The sequence below is a fragment of the Meriones unguiculatus genome, chromosome 7 (genome assembly GCF_030254825.1).
Source record: "Meriones unguiculatus strain TT.TT164.6M chromosome 7, Bangor_MerUng_6.1, whole genome shotgun sequence".
Taxonomy (NCBI): Eukaryota; Metazoa; Chordata; class Mammalia; order Rodentia; family Muridae; genus Meriones; species Meriones unguiculatus.
The window spans coordinates 115,781,075-115,797,809 of NC_083355.1; the positions used below are offsets into that span (position 1 = coordinate 115,781,075).

The window sequence follows — 16,735 nt, forward strand, 5'->3', positions numbered from 1 at the left end:
TCCCCCTCCATTCATGATAGGTGAGGAACAAGAGGACACAGGTCCGAGACAGGGTTTCTCTATGTAGCCTTGACTCTCCTGGACTCACTTTGTAGTCCAGGCTGGCCTCGAACTCACAGAGACCCACCTGCCTCTGCCTCCCTGAGTGCTGGGGTTACAGGCATGTCACTTTGCCCATGGTCCTTTGCCCACGTTGTAGCGCCTCCAGCAGACCCTCTGGAGGGGGAGACGAGATCCAGATGGTCCAGTACACATTTGTCTACAAAAGGACAGCTGTTAGCAAAGAAGAGCAGGCCCTGGTCCCTCAGAGCTTAAATGACAAATCAAGTGTTTTGAGGAGTAGTGACATCAAATGTCTCAGGGCCGGGCCTTAGTCCCTGTGGGGAAGGACGACAGGGTGATGCAGGCCCAAGAGAAAGCCAGGAAGGGACCAGGGAATGGCAGGAACCAAGCCATGGGCAGTGCAGAAATGCCACTGCCTTGTCCTGGGACAGACTGACGGATGTCAGGCTGGAGCTGCCCACCAGTGGACTAGGGCTTGTGGGTAGGAAGGAGCAACCCCGCCCTGGTCTCCTGTCTGTCTGCCTCCACCTCATGCAGATGCTCCCAGGATTTCTCCAAAGTCACTACTCAGCTGACTTCCCAAACTCAGGACAGAATCCTACACACACACCCCTACACCGGATTAGACACACATACACTCCTACAGCTTCCCCTAATTAGATGCTCGTGGACACAGACACACACACTCCTACACCTAATTACATACACAGACATTCACAGGTCCCTACACCTTCACCGAAGTAGATGCACACACACCCACACCTAATTACACCCCCCACACACACGCCCACACCTTCACCTAATCAGATACACACACACACACACACACACACACCCCTGCACCCCTACCCTCCTACATCTTGACTTTGGTCAGGAGGCATGTCTCCACATCCCCTGTGATATTACCCTTGCAGGAGATGGGAGAATTCTGACCCACCTGTGTTCAGAGCTTTCTCATTAGCAGAGCAGAAAGAAAAAGCAGGGCCATGGAGATTTCCAGGTCGCCTGCCTCCATTTGCACACACACAGGCTGACTGTGGGTAGAGGCTTCCAAGGGTCCCCAGGGGTGGTCTGAGGCTAGACTCTGGCAAAAGTTTGATCTTGCTCAATTGTGGGTGTTCACTGCCACTCAGCCATGAACATAACGTTTAAAGACTCTCAAAGGAAAGAGAACTGTCTTCTGTTCCCTGCCAGTGTTCCCAGTGTGTGGCCAGGGCTGTACTGGTTGGAAGGCAGGTGCTGTGGGTCCAGTGGGTTCTCACTGGGCTTGACAGTGAGTCTCTTGTTTAGTGAAAACCTCTGGGATCAGTTTTCTAGAGAAACAAACAGTTTTTGTTTTTGTTTTTTTTTGTTTTTGTAAAGTATGTGCTGTTTAAGCTCCCTGAGAAACTGGCTCTGGAGATGGGATCTGGCCCTTCCAAATATCCTCCAAAGCCAAGCTCGACCCTGATTCTGACAGAAGGGACAATGAGATAGACAGCCAAAGATAAAGGCACTGTGGCTGCTATTTATCTCATAAAGACCCAAAAACAACTACAAAACAACAAAAGCTCTCCAAGCGGCCAGTGCACCAGTGGAGGTCCAGCTGGCCTTCACACTGAAAGCAGAGGCGAGGCTGCAGCCAGCACTCTGTGCCGAACCAGACGCTCTGTGTCTTCTATCGGGTACCTGGGAACTTCCCAAGCCTCACTTTAGCAGCTGGATGTACACGTATGTAGTTTGTTTCGTTGAGGTGGGGTTAGAAGGCATTGTCTTCCAAGCCAGAGAGAGGGCAGCCATGACAGCAGCTGTGGTAGCTCATTGATGGGCTAATGTCATTAAATCTCATCTATGGTGGCTCGACGGTTTTCCGGAATGAAGACTAAGCTAGCTAGTTTTATGTTAACTTGACACAATCTAGAAACCTTTGAAAGGAAGGAGTGATCGAGAAAATGCCTCCATGAGACCTGGATGTAGGCAAATATCTAGGACATTGATTAGTGATCGATGGGGAAGGGGGTGGCCCATGGTGGGTGCTGCCAGCCCTGGGCTGGTGGTTCCAGGTTCTATAAGAAAGCAGGCTGAGCAAGCCAGTCAGCAGCCCTCCAAGGCTTCTGCGTCAGCTCCTGCCTCCAGGGTCTTGTCCTGCCTTCCTCCAGTGATGAGCAGCGCTGTGGAGATGTCAGCCAAAAAACCTCTTTCCTCCCTGGGGGACTTGCTTTGGTCCTGGGTAGATCACAACAGCAACTCTAAGTAAGACAAATAACAACTACAAAAAAAAGACTTAAGCAAGTTACAAGGTCTGAGCAAGTTAGAGAAGGTTTGAGAAAGATCGAGAAAGCCCAATATAGTGATGCTAAACCTCTGCTTAAATCAGTGGAGTTCACAGCTATACAGAATGGCTTAAAGAACAAAATGCATGTCTAATCCAAGTCTACTTAAGAGTCTGGTTTTTGCCTGAGCTTTATCTGAATTGCTCGGTGGTTAAGAGTACCGCTGTTAACCAGCCTTCTTTCTGGGCGTCTATTAACCACACCTGGAGGCCTATGGCAGCGATCAGAGGAATTCAATCTTTCCCTTGGAGGCCAGGGTTCTCCAGGGACCGTGGGACGTGATTAGGGGATCACCTGCTCTCCTGTTAGGGGAGGCCATGGAGGTCCACCTGGGGAGCTCTCGTTAGTGTCCAGTGTATAAACAGGAGGGTGAACACAGATTTCCTCCATGCTTTCCGGAAAAGCCAGAGCCAAGTGAGGCCTCCGACTCATCCTCACAAAGCTGGAACTGCAAAAGCAAGGCTAGAGAAGCTTTGAGGTTCCTCTCAAAACTCAAGGGAACTGTAAGGACCAGAGCCTCAATTGGCCTTGATAGTAAAAAATAAGCGATTAGTTTTGGCCACTTGCATGGTCTCGGACACCAGCAGGAAAGCATAACCAGAGACTAGCATGGCTGCTTTTGTCTCTCCTTCCCTTCCTTCCCCCCCCATGGTCTGTGTAGCTCTGGCAGGTCTGGAACTAGCTATATAGACCAGGCTGGCCTTGAACTCAGAGATCCTCCTGCCTCTGCCGAGTGCAGACTGGTGCGTTTCTTCAGTAGTCAAGGATCACAGTCCTTAGACATTAGGCTTAAATCTGTAGCAGACGCTGCAGACAACTCCTTCTTGCTATATTCTTGTGAAAAATGCTCCCAGATATGGGACATCATGAGTTTGGCTTGACTCACACTCCTGCCAAGACAGGCCCAACTGTTTAAACCTAAAGGGTGTGTGTGTGGAGGGGAGCAGGAATCAAATGATGGTTAGATTTTTTTTCTCTTTCTAGAAGCCATCTGGGAGGGAGCTCACCTGTGCTTCTAGGCACAGCTCCTGAAAGCAGATCCTGGGTCCATCATTCTCAGAACAGCCCTTATGGGCCAAATTCCCCGTGCTTAGGGTCTAGAAGTGGTTCTCCAACTGGTCCCTTGGACTGTCCAAACCACAAGGATTTACATAGCCCCTTGTGGTTTCAATGGGAATGGCCCTCATGGACTCCTGTGTGAATGCTTGGCCCAAAGGGAGTGGCATGCTTAGGTGCGGCCTTGTTGGAGGAAGTGTCACTGCGGGGGTGGGCTCCAGCTAGGCCTAGTATGGTACACACTGTCCTGCTGCCTGAGGATTGTGCTGTACAACTCCAGCTCCTGCAGCATGTCTGCCTGCACACTGCCAGGCTTCCCGCCTGGATGATAACGGACTAAACCTCTGAACTGTAAGCCAGCCCCAAAGAAATGTTTCCTTCATAAGCGTTGCCATGGTCACGGGGTCTCTTCAAAGCAATAGAAACCTTAAGACACCGCTCTTATCCGGACCGGCCTTGGCTCACCTAGGCTTTGTGTCTTATGTCATATGGTCAGGGCTGACGCTGAAGGGGAAGGTGCAGCCAGAGCCGAGGGGACCCAGCGGGTGTCTCAGGCTGCAGCTCAGGCCTGGGACCACAGCCTGCCGAAACGGCCCCCGGAGCGGGCCTCTAGGAGCTGGCCTCAGAAGACTCTTTCTTGGACTGGCACTCCCTAGCTCCTGCCCTGCCTCAGCATGACGCAGCTGGCGAGGCCATCACCTTTCCCTGATAGCAGCTGGTGTTGAAGGACACGGGAAGAAGACAGGAAGTGGGTTCCCTGAGAGGACAGCTTGTTCCTGGAAGACACCCTGAGAGCAGCAAGGCATAGGACAGGTACCTAAACGGGACCAGCAGGGGGAGGAAGATGAGGAGGGGGAGGGGAGGAGGAGGAGGAGGAGGAGGAGGAGGAGGAGGAGGAGGATGAGGATGCAGAGACCTAGAAACACCCAAGCCACTTAGCACATTTCCCAGCTTTTAGGGCTGTCCTGTGTGGGATTATCACAGCTGTGAGGAAACGCCACGAACCAACCCTCCTCCGGTGGCCTAGAGCAGGGGCACACAAGTTGGAAAAAAGGGCGTGTCTGGTTTATGCACCACAGCACTGTTGACTGAAGCCAGGACAAGAACTCGAGCAGGAACCTGGAGGCAGGAGCTGATGCAGAAGCCACAGGAGGTGCCACACACGGGTCCAGATGTTTAATTCTTGGTCTAATGTTTTGTCTGTGCCAAGGAGTGATCTCAGACTCCCCAGAGGACCCCAGCCCTCTCATGCCTTGCTTTAAGGTGAACGCTTACTGTCCTCGTTTTCCAGGCCTTACTGGGGCCCCCAGTGAGTGGCAGGTACAACCTAACTCGGCCAGGCCACTCCGCCCTCAGGAAAGCTGACTTGTGGGGGCAGGTCCTGCTGGCCAGGTGGCCCTCTGGCTGGCCGGCCTCACCGGCTGTGTACCGACTGTGCTCACGAACAGGCTGTCCCCTTGCACCCAGCCTCACCTTTGAGCTGCTTCACGGTGCAGGTGACGCTGCGACCTAGGCTCTGGGTACAGGTGTCACGTGCGTGTGCTCCTCTCTTTTTAGGAGAGGTTTACTTGTGAGCACAGTGGGTGACATCACTCTCAGACAAACCACTGAGAACTTTAAAACTGCCGTCTTCTGCTTTATTGACAGGTAAATTGTCCAAAAATGTTCTCACAATTCAATAATTACAAAGACTCAGACTTACATTAAAAAAGTAAAAACCAGAACCCCCAGCGGTGCCTGCCCCGGCAGAGCCGGGAGGGTGGATGGGCGGGCAGGCAGGTCCGGGTGTGACATGCAGGCGTGGCCGGTAGTGCCACGACCCTCAGTGCCAACTGGGCCAAGTGCGCGCCCTGAATTGCGTCGCCAAGCACGCCAGTGGGGAAGGGCGGCCTGCCCAAGACGAGGGCAGGCTGTCTGCTGCCACAGCTGACCACAGCCTTCGCGGGCAGGGCCGCAGCCCCTATCACTCAACACGGGGGGGGGGGGGACGGGGTTAAATACACGTGCCGTGCCCAGGCCTGCCGTTCTGCCAATGTGCAGGAGTGTTGGTGATTCCATGTGACTGCCTGGGCTACTGAGCACAGAGGCTCCATGCAGGGTGGGGGAGGGGGCTGGGGCATGGCTCCCCAGGCTGCAGCCTCCTCTCAAGTCAGCAGGCCGTGGGTTGCCTGCCCCAGGTGTGCGTGGGCCCGTGGCAGGCTGCAGACAGACGGGGAGCCAGTGTACAGCAGGGGCCACCTCGGGCGGGGCTGTGGCCCAGAATGGACGGACACAGGGACGCAGGCGGACGGCAGGACTGCCGCAGCCGCCCGAGTCGGGGCTAAGTGAGGAAAGGCCACAAACGGGCCTCTGTGACACTGGGGTGGTGCACAACTTTAGTCCTTCAGGGTCCTTGAGACAATTTCGGGACAGGGAGGGTCTTGAGGGACACCCCGGCACCGCAGAGGAAGCAGGCCCGGGCCTGTGGTCCTGGCGGGAGAGGCTGGTCCTTCATGTGCAAACGGAACAGTGTTGCCTTGCGGCTGTGCAGACGGACACACCTGGTCGATTGCCACCAACAACGTGGCGCAAAACTGACCATTATAATAAAGGTTATTTTACCTATCTACAGACTGACTACATTTCCTTGACAACACTGGAGGGCAGCTCGGTCTTGGCACTGACGGTGACCCCACGGTGCTAGGCCGCGGCCTCAGGCGTCACAGGGTGGCTGCTCCAGGCCTTCCATGGGGAGCTGGCTCCGGTGGGGCGAGTTGGGGCTCGGGGGGCCGCTAGGGTTGGAGCTGTTGGAGGGAGTCGAGTGCTTGGTGGAATCGGAGTCAGGCTGCCAATGAAGAGAGAGAGAGAGCGTGAGGACAGGCGGTGCTCCTCGCCCTGGCATGTGCGCTGTGCAGGCCTCTGCAGAGCCGCAGGTGAGAAGGGACCAGGTCTCCTGAGTGGGCAAGAGGAGGAGCAGAAAGAAGCCGCAACCTGCAGCCAGGTGGGAGCCCTGGGCATAAACACCGGGTCCACAGCTGCCCACAGTGGAGAAACGCCTCCCCTGGGTCGGGGACAAGAAGACCTGCTGCTTCCCCGCCACAGGGCAACACCGCAGCGCAAGGGACCTAACGCTGCCCACAGTGACGTGACTCTGCACACTCGGTCCCAAGGACGCCACACACACCAGGAGCACGACCGGAAATGCGGGTGATCTCGGCAGGTTCACCACCGACACAGCCACAGACGGCAACGCCACTCACAACAGCACCGAAAAGAACCTTAGAAACGGGTGAAAGACGCACGCACCCCAAGCTGCTACTTCGGGGGCTGGCGAGATGGCTGGGCCGTTCAGGGGCACGCTGCTCTTCTGAGGACCTAGGTTCGGTTCCCAGCAACCACACTAAGCAGCTCGCAGCTGCCTATAGCTCCACTCCAAAGGATCTGGCCTGTGTTAGCAACTCCCACAGGAACAATACAGAAGATTCAGGGAACTGGAGGACCCCACTGCTTCAGACTGACATTACCAAGATGGGATCAGTCCTTAAGTGGTCTACAGGCTCAGTGAGACTCCCAAAATTCCTTTTGTAGAAAGTTGCTCTCAACAAAAGCTGAGCCTGGTGACTCAGACCCATCGTATGATCCCAGTTACTTGGGAGGCTGAAGAGAAAGGTCATAAGCTCTCAGTCTGCCAGAAACGTTCAGAGCAGCCTGGAAACTCACAACAAACACTGAGGATGGGGTTGAGGCTCCCTGGTAGAGGGTTTGAGTCCCAGGACTTTTTTTTCCTGTTTCTAATTCAAAGTCTAGTAAAAAGCAGCAGTGGTGCTGAAATCGGGGCAAAGGCACAGGCACTAACTTTCAAGACTTTCAACGAGGCTGTGGAGCCCACACGCTGGGCGAGAACACGCCTGCAGGGAACGGCTCGGATGCTCACGCTCCGACAGCTCACTACGCACAACTACAGCAGCCAAGAGTCTCGAGGGAACGGCTAAGAAGGGGGGCGCTGGCTGCAAGCAATGGATGCAGCCGTGATTTTAGACCATCAGAAGCACGTGTAACAGTAAAAAATTGGGTTCTGCCCAAAGAAGCAACTTTTACATCACCCAGAATGTGAACCATGGGGCTGGGGAGACACTGCTGCTCTCAGGGGACCTGAGTTTGGCACCCAGCACCCACATGGTGTCCCAGTGATCCGTTACTGCGCTTCCAGGGGGATCTGGCGCTCCTCCTGGCCTCCTTGGGCACCAGGCACAGAGATAAACATGCAGGCAAACACCCATACACAACATAAAAAACAAAACCTCATTTAAATTCTGACTTCAGAAAGCACACTAGCAAGAAACGCAGTAGATCTAGCAGGCTTGCCACAGGTGAGGAAAGATGGAAGAAGGTCCCTTCACCAGCGGAGATGGCCAGGGTGTGAGCCTCGGGGCTGTAAAGGGAGGAGTGGCCACGTCAATCACCATTGTCATGTTGGGTGGCTGTGGGTGACAGGCCAGCGCCTCCGTTTCCAGAAAGACCCTAAAACCCCGGGCATGTAGATCCAGCCTCTGCTGTGACACGCTAGATAAGCCCTGTTCCGCCTGCTCTCACCCGGGCTCTGCAGGGAGGGACTGAGGCAGGAGCACAGCTGACCAGGGATGACGCTCCAGGGTGAGAGCCAGGCTATGTCACTCACACACACAGAAAAGAGAGACGGAAAGGTCAGTGGAGGCTGCGGGAGGCCTGGTGCAGAGCCATTCTTTTCAGCGGACTGAGATCCTGTCAGGAAAAGCCCCGCCCATGTGGTGGCCACTCCTTTACTCAGCACTCAGGAGCAAGGCTGGCAGATCTCCTCAGAAAGCAAGTCCAGAGGAGTGCAGTGTGGTGGTGTGCGCCTGTAACTCCAGGGCCACACACGAGGCCTTGGCAGGCCCCTGACCATCTACGTAGCAGGGCATGGAACCCACACCACAGTCACAGGGCTGCACTCCGGAGGAGCAAGAGTTCAAGGCCATCCTTAACGACATAGTAAGCTTGAGGCCAGCCTGGGCTACAGGAAACCGCTTCAGAGAAAAGAAAGGTTCAGAAGGAGGGGCGCCAGAGAGTGCCCTCTGTTAGAACCTGGCTCAACTCTAAAGGAAATCCTTACCCCTAGGTGGGGTGTACGCCTGGTGACCCCACAACCTTGCCCGGTGCTACTGGGGTCTCTGCTCAAGACTGTGCTCCCAGCCGCACTGTCTGTCTGGTCCAGGTCTCGGGCAGCTGGCCCAGCTGACAGTAAGGACGTGCGCTCCTCACAAGCACTGCTGTCTGCACTCTGCAGGCCCGTGTGGCCACAGCCTTCCGCGCTGGAGTAACACGTACCTCTTTGTCAAAATCCTGGTCGGGATCGGACATGCTCCTGAGAGGCGCAGTCACCCCAGGCTCGGACCCACCTACAGACAAGGGCAGCTTTGACTTTAGGGAGAGGCCAAGGGAACACGAAGAATGGAGCCACCGCCCCAGCACCTGGCCCGCCTGGTACCTGACGAGGGCCAGGAGATGTAGGGCTTGCTCCTGGCCGGGGGCTGCCGAGGGAGGCCTGGAGGGGCAGGGCCCTGCTTCTCCTCCTGGGGCGTGGGCGCTGTGCTCTGGGGGAAGAGAGGAGCACATGAGAGTGGCCTGTGAACACAGCCAGGGACCACCACGGGGCTACCACCATGGGATGGCAGTCCACAGGCCAGCTGCGGGCCCCAGGACATGGCTTCTCATCAGCGAGCGCCTCTGAGCTAAGGACCAGCAAGGGCAGGGGAGAGAAACCCTACAGAAAATGCACTGCTAAAAATAAAGAGAAACTGTTGTGGCCTCACACCAAGGAGCTGGAAAGCCCTTTCTTGACAGCTATGTCCTAAGGACACGCGTGCACACAGGGAGACCCACCTCCGTGTCAGGAGTGGCCCAGGCAGCACTCGGAAAGGCTTTCCCAGGGTCAGCACGGCCCTCTGAGGCGGGATGCGCTGCTGGGCACTGCCCACACCCGCACAGTAGGTGGCGCCCATGCACACCTGGCTGGGCACTTACCAGGGGCAGGTCCATGAGCACCTGCATCCCGTCCCCGGGGCCCATGTGAGCCACGTGGTTGAAGTTGGTCGGGTTGGATATCATTTTGGATCTCAATTCCGGGTCTCTGAGCATCTCTCTGCAGAAAGGAACCAGCTGAGGTTCAGGAACCTAGAAACATCCTTTGGCTCCAGCTAGCCCTTCCTTCCCTGTACAGACAGTCCTGTGGCCCCAGGGACCCAGACCAGGGGGACCCGCCCTCACCGGCGCTGCTGCAGCCTTTCTTCCTCCGGAACCTTGAAGACAAAACGCCGTTTACTCCGAGTGCGCAGCATCTGCTTCTTGCTGTTGTCCGAGGTGTCGGGCACATGGAGAACAGTCCCTGCAGGGGCGGGGGAAGAGTTCACAGGGGGGCGGCCACGGGACGGGCGAGGCCACCTCCCTCCTGCCTCCCACGAGAGAAGCTCACCTGCGAACTTGTTCTTGAAGTAGATGAGGCGTGGGGGCTCACAGCCAAGCAGGTTGAGGCTGCCGTCAGAGTTCAAAGGCCTGATCTGTGAAGGGCGGAGAAGACCCACTGTGTGACCCCAGGAACCAGGGCGCGCAGCCGCCCTCGGCAGGGCCGCCTGCTCTTACCCTCCTCAGGCCGATGGTCTGCACCCACTCCATGGTGCGCACGTCAAAGACATCCACCCCATACTCGCTGTACACCGTGACGTGGGAGGGGCTGCAACCTGTGCGGATGAAGAGAGCAAGTAAGCGCGGGCCGTCCTTGCCGGTCCAGCCCCGGGGAGCTGCAGGGACACAGCACTGCCCTGGTGGGGCTCCCATGGCAGAAGCCACCCTTCCGTCAACGTCACGTGTGTCTAACTGTGTCCAGAGGCCTCCCCTGCCTCCGCAGCCAGGCTGTCTTCCCCGTACTACAGAAGGACGCTGAAGCTGATTTTCACAATCCACTTCCTCACAGACACAGGCTCCGCAAAGCTCAACCCTGCTGCCCTCGGGCAGGGACCTGCTCTGCACTGCCGGGCAGAAACCTCAGCGCTCTCCCCGTTCTTCCTTTCTTTACGTGCACGGGGGTTGGCTGCATGCCTGTCTGTGCGCCCTGTGCACACGGTGCCAAGAGCACTGGGAAGGGGGCACAGCAGCCCCAGCAACTGTACTTACAGATGGTTGGGAGCTGCCACCACGTGGAAGCTGGGAAGTGCAGCCCAGCCCCCGGGAGAGCAGTCAGTGCTCTTGGCCACTGAGCCAGCCCTCCAGGCCCCAAAGCCTCTAAAACAGCAGAAAGAGCTCAGGTTTCTGGGTGCATGTTTAAGACGCCCCCTAGCCCCCTCTTTGCTCTGGGGCATGCCCAGGCCATGTACATGTCACACAGTGGTAGGCCTCACTCTAGGAAGCTCTTCTGAAAGCACTCAGATGAGAAGCAGCTGGTGGTGGCGTCCCCTCCGGTCCCAGCGCTCTAAGGCACGCTTTCTGTCAGGCTGTGCCAACTGACCTGCTACAGCGCAGACACATGCCCACAGCCCTCTGCCTCCGAGCATGCAGGCTGAAGGACACAGCAAAGCCCACCTGATTGGCCCGCCAGACCCAAGGACTGGGTGTCCACTTCCCCTTGGCTATGCTGCTGCAGATGGCCTGGCCACCAGGGACCTGCGGTGTCCTCACATACGGTCAGGGCTTCACGGCGCGGCAGTGGCAGGCCTCGACCGCAGGACAGGCTGGCTGAGCACTAGAGCACCTCTGCACACGAGGCTGGCCTAACCCTGCCACCAGCACTCACTGAACGTGTGTGACTCCCCGGAACCGGCCACCAAACCTGCCCAGCAGTGGTGCTTCAGGCCCTGGGGGGAGGGGCGCTACTGAGCGCCGTGTGCAGAGGCCGGCCCTCAGTTACCTCCAAGATGAGAACTCTCCACATGGCAGCCCGGGGCAAGTGCTCTCACTTGCTGAACATACGGGGGCTTTGCTTCGGATTTGTCAACGAGGGCCAAGTTCAAGCCAAAGTGTTTGAATGTGCTGGGTTGCCGGGCGGACTGCCGGCCGCAGCGGCTCCACACCTCGGCCCCCGAGACGGCCAGAAGGCAGCACGGACGCTGCTGCGCCATCCTCAGAGCCCGTCACTCCTGCACAGCTGACTGGGAATCGGTTATACACGGGCTGAGAAGCAAGGCCCACAGGAGTGGGAAGGCCGAGCGCTGGGTGTCCACCCTAGTTATCCGTGCCCAGGATTTTAGGACACGTGCTTAAGGACTTGGGTCCTTCCCAGCTGCAAACTGAAGAATGAAAGCCTAGGGTGGGAGTGTGGCTTAGGGCGCTGCACTGGCTGCCTGCAGAGACCAGGCCAAGGAGTCACCGAGGCTGCCGCCTGCCGCTCCAGTTCCCCGGTGAGGGAAAAGGGCGGGTTGATTATCAGCCCTGACAGACCTGGCGTCTAGCTTAGCCCAAGCGGCGAGGAGGCAGCCTGAATGTTTGTGCTGTCTACCGTTAGGGAGACATGCCACCACCTCCTGTCCGGCGACCCCTGAGGCTCCAGCTCAGAACCAGGCTGCACTCTGCTGGCCTCCGATGTCTCGACGGCTGGCCAGCACGGCAGGCTTAAGGCCTCCAGGAGTAAGGCAGCGGGGCAAGCTGGCCCAGACACCAGAGGCGCTCCGTCCTCCCAGCACAACTTCCAGCGCATAGGGTGTTCCGGGCCCTGCACGGCGCCTGCTCACACACACGGTTCTTACGGCAAGCGCTTTGCAGGGGCATAAACTTGACACTGGAGTTAAGTCTCTGGGTAACAAATCCCTGTAGCTGCACACTGCCCTGTGAATTCACCAACTGTGGGGACGCCGTTTAAAGACTCGAGGTCCCGTCCCCATCCGCTGTGCCTTTGTGGCCAGGAGGCCGCCTGCAGCCACACAGCAGAGGCAGCAGGGTCTGGGAGTGAGGCTGCTGGCCAGCACAGGGACCAGCCCCAACACGGCAGCATGTAGCCTGCACACGCCCTGCTCATCCTGCTCCTTAACCCTCCACTCAGGGACTGGGAGACAAACCAAAGCCAACAGCACATGCCGACCGTCCACGTGAGAAGCAGCAACAGTGATATGGCAACAGAAAAACATATACATACTACAGGCGACAGGAGCCGCAGGCCACATGAGCTCCTGCATGCGTGACCTCCGGCCTTGAGGGTCCACGTACAGTCCCATGTGGCTGAAGCAAAGCAGGTACTCCTCACTTTTGAGCTCCACAGCGCAAAGGGCATCGAAAGACTGCTGTGAGAGGAACGCAAGCGAGGGGTCAGTGGGATTTACCAGGTCTAAAGGCTGCCCGTCCCCCTGGATGCTCAACAGAGAGAACCCAGAAGGGTAGCCAACACAGAGCCTGTCCTTGAACACGGCCATCCACTGCACGTGGCCCGGAGCCACCATCTCATTGAACTTCCTGTGGAAAGGCTTAGTTCTCTGGATCTCGTAGCAAAGGATCAGTCGCTTCACGGCGACAAACAGGCAGGTGGCAGAGCTCTTCCTCAGTGTCCCTGTTGCTATCAGCTGGCAGCCTTTCGTCTCTGGGAGCTTGATGTCAAAGTTGCTCGCTTCCGCTCCGTCAAAGGCAGACCAGGGGTGGAGGTGCACGTGGTGGTTCCGGCCACAGAGGAGGATGATGATCTTCTCCTTGGGTGCCAGTTCGATCTGGTAAACCTTCTTGCAGTCAGCAGCGCGGACAATCACTGCGGCCAAAGGATGCGGGTGACTGGCTCTGGCTGACACAGCCCTTGGGTCCCCCAGCAATCCTCCCACCAGTCAGGCCCAGGGCCAGTGTTGCAAACGCCCCTAACAGAGACAGTGGCACCCTTGTCTCCACCTCCTGACAACACTGGTCCTGCCACTGCCCTCCCTGTGCAGGTTCTAGCTGGGCACTTCGAGCACGACAAGGCCCTGGAAGCGGCACCTGCAATTCCCACACTCGTGCCCACTCCAAGCAGGGCAAGAGCTGGCTTAGGAGTGCCACTTGCCTTCGCTGGTCTGCAGCCTGAAGCGCTCAGCTGCCTACATGTTCTGGCCACTGTGGGCTCTGGCTCACTCTCACTCAACAGGAAGGGCTGTGGATGGGGAAAGGCAGGGAAAGGCCCCTTCCCCGGCCGGCAGGAGAGGAACACAGGAACTCTGGGAAGTTTCAGTACACCAGCATTGCTGGGTTCTCCTGAGGGGCTGAGACCCACCACCCCATCCCATTCTCTTTCAAGAATTCAGTGGCAGTGGCGTATCCCTGTAATCCCAGCACCCGGGAAGCAAGAGGTAGGACCTCTGTGATTTCCAGGTCAGCCTGACCTACACAGTGAATTATAGGATAGCTAGGGCTAGTCTGTCTCAAAAACAAATAAGCAAACAAATAAAATTCAACAGAGGACCAGCAAGATGGCTCAGCGGTAAAGGTGCTTGCTGCCGAGCTGGAGCGTTAGGCCCCAGCACCTACCTGCATAGGCTGTCTCTAACCTCTATACTTCATACCTCCACCACAAAAATAAATAAATAAATGCACATTTCAAAAATTTAGCCGAGCATGGTGAAGGCAGAGCCAGGTGATCTCTGTGAGTTCCAGGACAGTCAGGACTACATAGAGAGAATCTGTCTTGAAAACACAATCCCCCACACACAAAATAAGTAACTAATCAAACAAGGGTTCCTCACTGCCTCTCCAGACATGTGAAGCTGTCCAGCAAACAAGCCCCGGCACCTGAATATGCTGAGTGCCCGCCATGTCAACGGAGAGCTCTTTCATTCCATGTCTTGCTAACGTCCTCTGACACTGTCACTCAACTGACATGTCAAGGCGTTCCTCTTTCACAGCACTGGGGGTGGACTCCAGGGCCTCAGTCACGGCACCGTGCCACGCTAAGTCCGAGTGCCACCACGGAGCCCTCTGAAGGCCCCTGTGTCTGAGTAGCCCAGCAGGACTCACACCCTTGTACTCACCATCTCGGGTGAGCTCGATGACATAGAGGCCCTCTTCCAGGCCGACTGCAATCCTGTCTCCATCTGGGGAAACAATACAAGCGCCCGTGAGCCAGCCCCGCTTCTTCCAACAGGAGAAACCGCCTACACGTTCAGATGGATGGGACCACGCAGCCGGAGCTCCCACGGCGCGGGCCCTCACACATACCCACGATGGCGGCAGCAAGCACGGCCTTGATGAGCGGCAGGGTGCTGTCGTAGGCCTCCTGGGCCACGTGCACCACCTGGCTCCGCAGCCGGTTCTTGTGGAGGATCGCCTGCAGTCCTTCAAGAATCCCAACCCACTTCCTCTTCTCGTTCTCGTTCTCCGTCAGGATGAGCAGTGAGCTGGTCTTACAAGGCGAACCTAAGAGAGAGGCCGTCACCTTCATGAGAAAAACAAAACAGACAAAACCATGAGCTGCCAGCCAGATCAGAACACGGACTGCGCTGGAACTACCTAGCCCCCGAGGTCTCAAACGGGACGGTAAGTCACGTCAATGTCCCTGAGTTGCCCCAGAGGCCACCAATCTCCTCAGCTGCCAGCCAGGCAGAGCAGAGCAGCTGACAGGAGGGGGCAGCGCTGCAAACACAGATGTCTCTCCCTGCCAGATTTGAGTTAATTCTGCTCTGGTCAACACTATACTGTGTAAATGTAAACTTAAAACTTGCTTTCTTGAGTAACTTTACAATGACTACAATGTGGGCTCTTAAAGCATGTCCAGGGACGAGGAGGTCTCCAGCGCTCACTAGGACCCCAGCAGGAACCTGGGAGGCCCCGCAGTGGAAGATGACTGTCACTTTGAACAGTGGTGGTGATTGTCTGGAACATATACAGAAGGGCTGCTGCTGACTCCACGTGATTCAGTAACAGCCCTTAGACCGAGCTTTGTGGTCAGCCAAACGCGTCTACAGAAGCGACAGCTGGAAGGAGTGTCTTCCGGAGCTTCCCGACGTAGAGCGCTACTGGGAGGGCAGAGGGCTCCCACCCGGTCAGCGAGACAAAGGCGAAGGAGTCCTTGCTAGTTTTCTGTTGTACTCAGTGGAGTATGTCTGCCAGGAAGGGGCACCCTAAAGCAAGACAGAGCTCACAGATCCACCGTGAAGCCAAGACACTGTGGCGAGGGTGGAAGGAAAACTAGGTGGGGAAGGTGCTCAGGGGGCGAGTGAGGAGAGGGCCCCAGGGGAAGCCGGCGGCAGGCAGACCCTTCATGAAACATAGGCTGTAGGGGACAGGGTGTTGAGCGAGGGTCACCATGCCGGGCAGGCACACGGTACAAGGTAAGAACAGGGCCTCCTGGGATGTTCACCGGAGCTTGCTGAAGGGCAGTGAGATGCCCAGAGCACTGCCTTTGCGGGTGTGGGGGCAGGGTCGCACTGTCTAGCCCTGAATGTCGGGGCTTACTGAGGTCTGCTGCCTCTGGCTCAAGTCCTGGGCTCAAAGGGCACACCACTGTGCCCACGGTCTTTGTTCATTTTGTTTTTAAGAACTGCTGTCATTTAACAGTGAGATTTATTTTTTAAATGACTATAAGCAAACAGAAATAGAGAAACCCGTACCTTGAATATGCACGGAATGTCTCGGCGTGTTGCGTGGATGACATCTGAGGCCAGGACTGAGCTCACAGAAAACTCGTCATCTCTGGCAAGAACGAAATGCACACAGTTGAGAAAGCCCTGCGGATCTGCTGAAACGTTTCACAGCTTACCCAGCATCTCAGGGGACACTGAGAACAGAGCCCCTTGCAGAGGGGACACTGCCCACTGCTGTTGACTCCGACTCTGTGCTCTCGCTGCTCCCTGAGGGAACCAGCCCAAGAACACTGGAGGCCGTGCCAGACATATGGCAGCTACGGAGAGTCACAATGCCCGCCTTCCTGATTTGGCACAAGGCAAGAACGGCACAGGCCCTCCACACTGTAGCGCTGAGTGTGCCCTTGGTACCTGGGCAGTTCTGCCACACTGAACATACCTGAGGTCCAAGACCTGACTGGCAACGACGCCCGGCTGGGTAGACTTTCCTTCTGGCAGGTCATACAGGAAGAGTTTGCAGTCACAGACCACCGCATAAGCCCGCTGCCATCCTTTCTTCACTCCTGTGGGCTTTGGGACCTACAAACCAACAGCGACCACGTTTCCCCTGGGCCACAGATCTTGGCAACACAGGCAGAGACTGGCAGACCCTTAGGCTTTCTTAGTCTGTGTCTACCTGCTATATGACTGTCCTGGTTCTCCAGGAACTGGCCCCACCAACCCTCTTCCCAGACTGGTAGACAAGCCGGTGTCCGGGTGAGACAGTCCTGGCTCAGGAGGCACAGGGCC

At 56.7% G+C, this 16,735-nt stretch overlaps 1 protein-coding gene across 2 annotated transcripts in view; it reads right to left on the minus strand.

The window, feature by feature from the left end:
• Positions 1 to 5,043: 5,043 nt before the first annotated feature.
• Cdc42bpb (CDC42 binding protein kinase beta) overlaps positions 5,044 to 16,735 on the minus strand; it is an 89,139-nt gene continuing 77,447 nt past the window's right edge. For both annotated transcript variants that reach the window (XM_021645529.2, XM_021645528.2), the window contains 12 exons: positions 16,386 to 16,525; positions 15,974 to 16,055; positions 14,583 to 14,799; positions 14,396 to 14,458; positions 12,550 to 13,149; positions 10,068 to 10,165; positions 9,901 to 9,985; positions 9,696 to 9,813; positions 9,453 to 9,570; positions 8,917 to 9,022; positions 8,757 to 8,827; positions 5,044 to 6,255 (listed from right to left, as the gene is read on the minus strand). In XM_021645529.2, the coding sequence (XP_021501204.1) occupies positions 6,124 to 6,255; positions 8,757 to 8,827; positions 8,917 to 9,022; positions 9,453 to 9,570; positions 9,696 to 9,813; positions 9,901 to 9,985; positions 10,068 to 10,165; positions 12,550 to 13,149; positions 14,396 to 14,458; positions 14,583 to 14,799; positions 15,974 to 16,055; positions 16,386 to 16,525 (1,830 nt within the window). In that variant the 3' untranslated portion in view covers positions 5,044 to 6,123. The remainder of the gene's footprint in view (positions 6,256 to 8,756; positions 8,828 to 8,916; positions 9,023 to 9,452; positions 9,571 to 9,695; positions 9,814 to 9,900; positions 9,986 to 10,067; positions 10,166 to 12,549; positions 13,150 to 14,395; positions 14,459 to 14,582; positions 14,800 to 15,973; positions 16,056 to 16,385; positions 16,526 to 16,735) is intronic.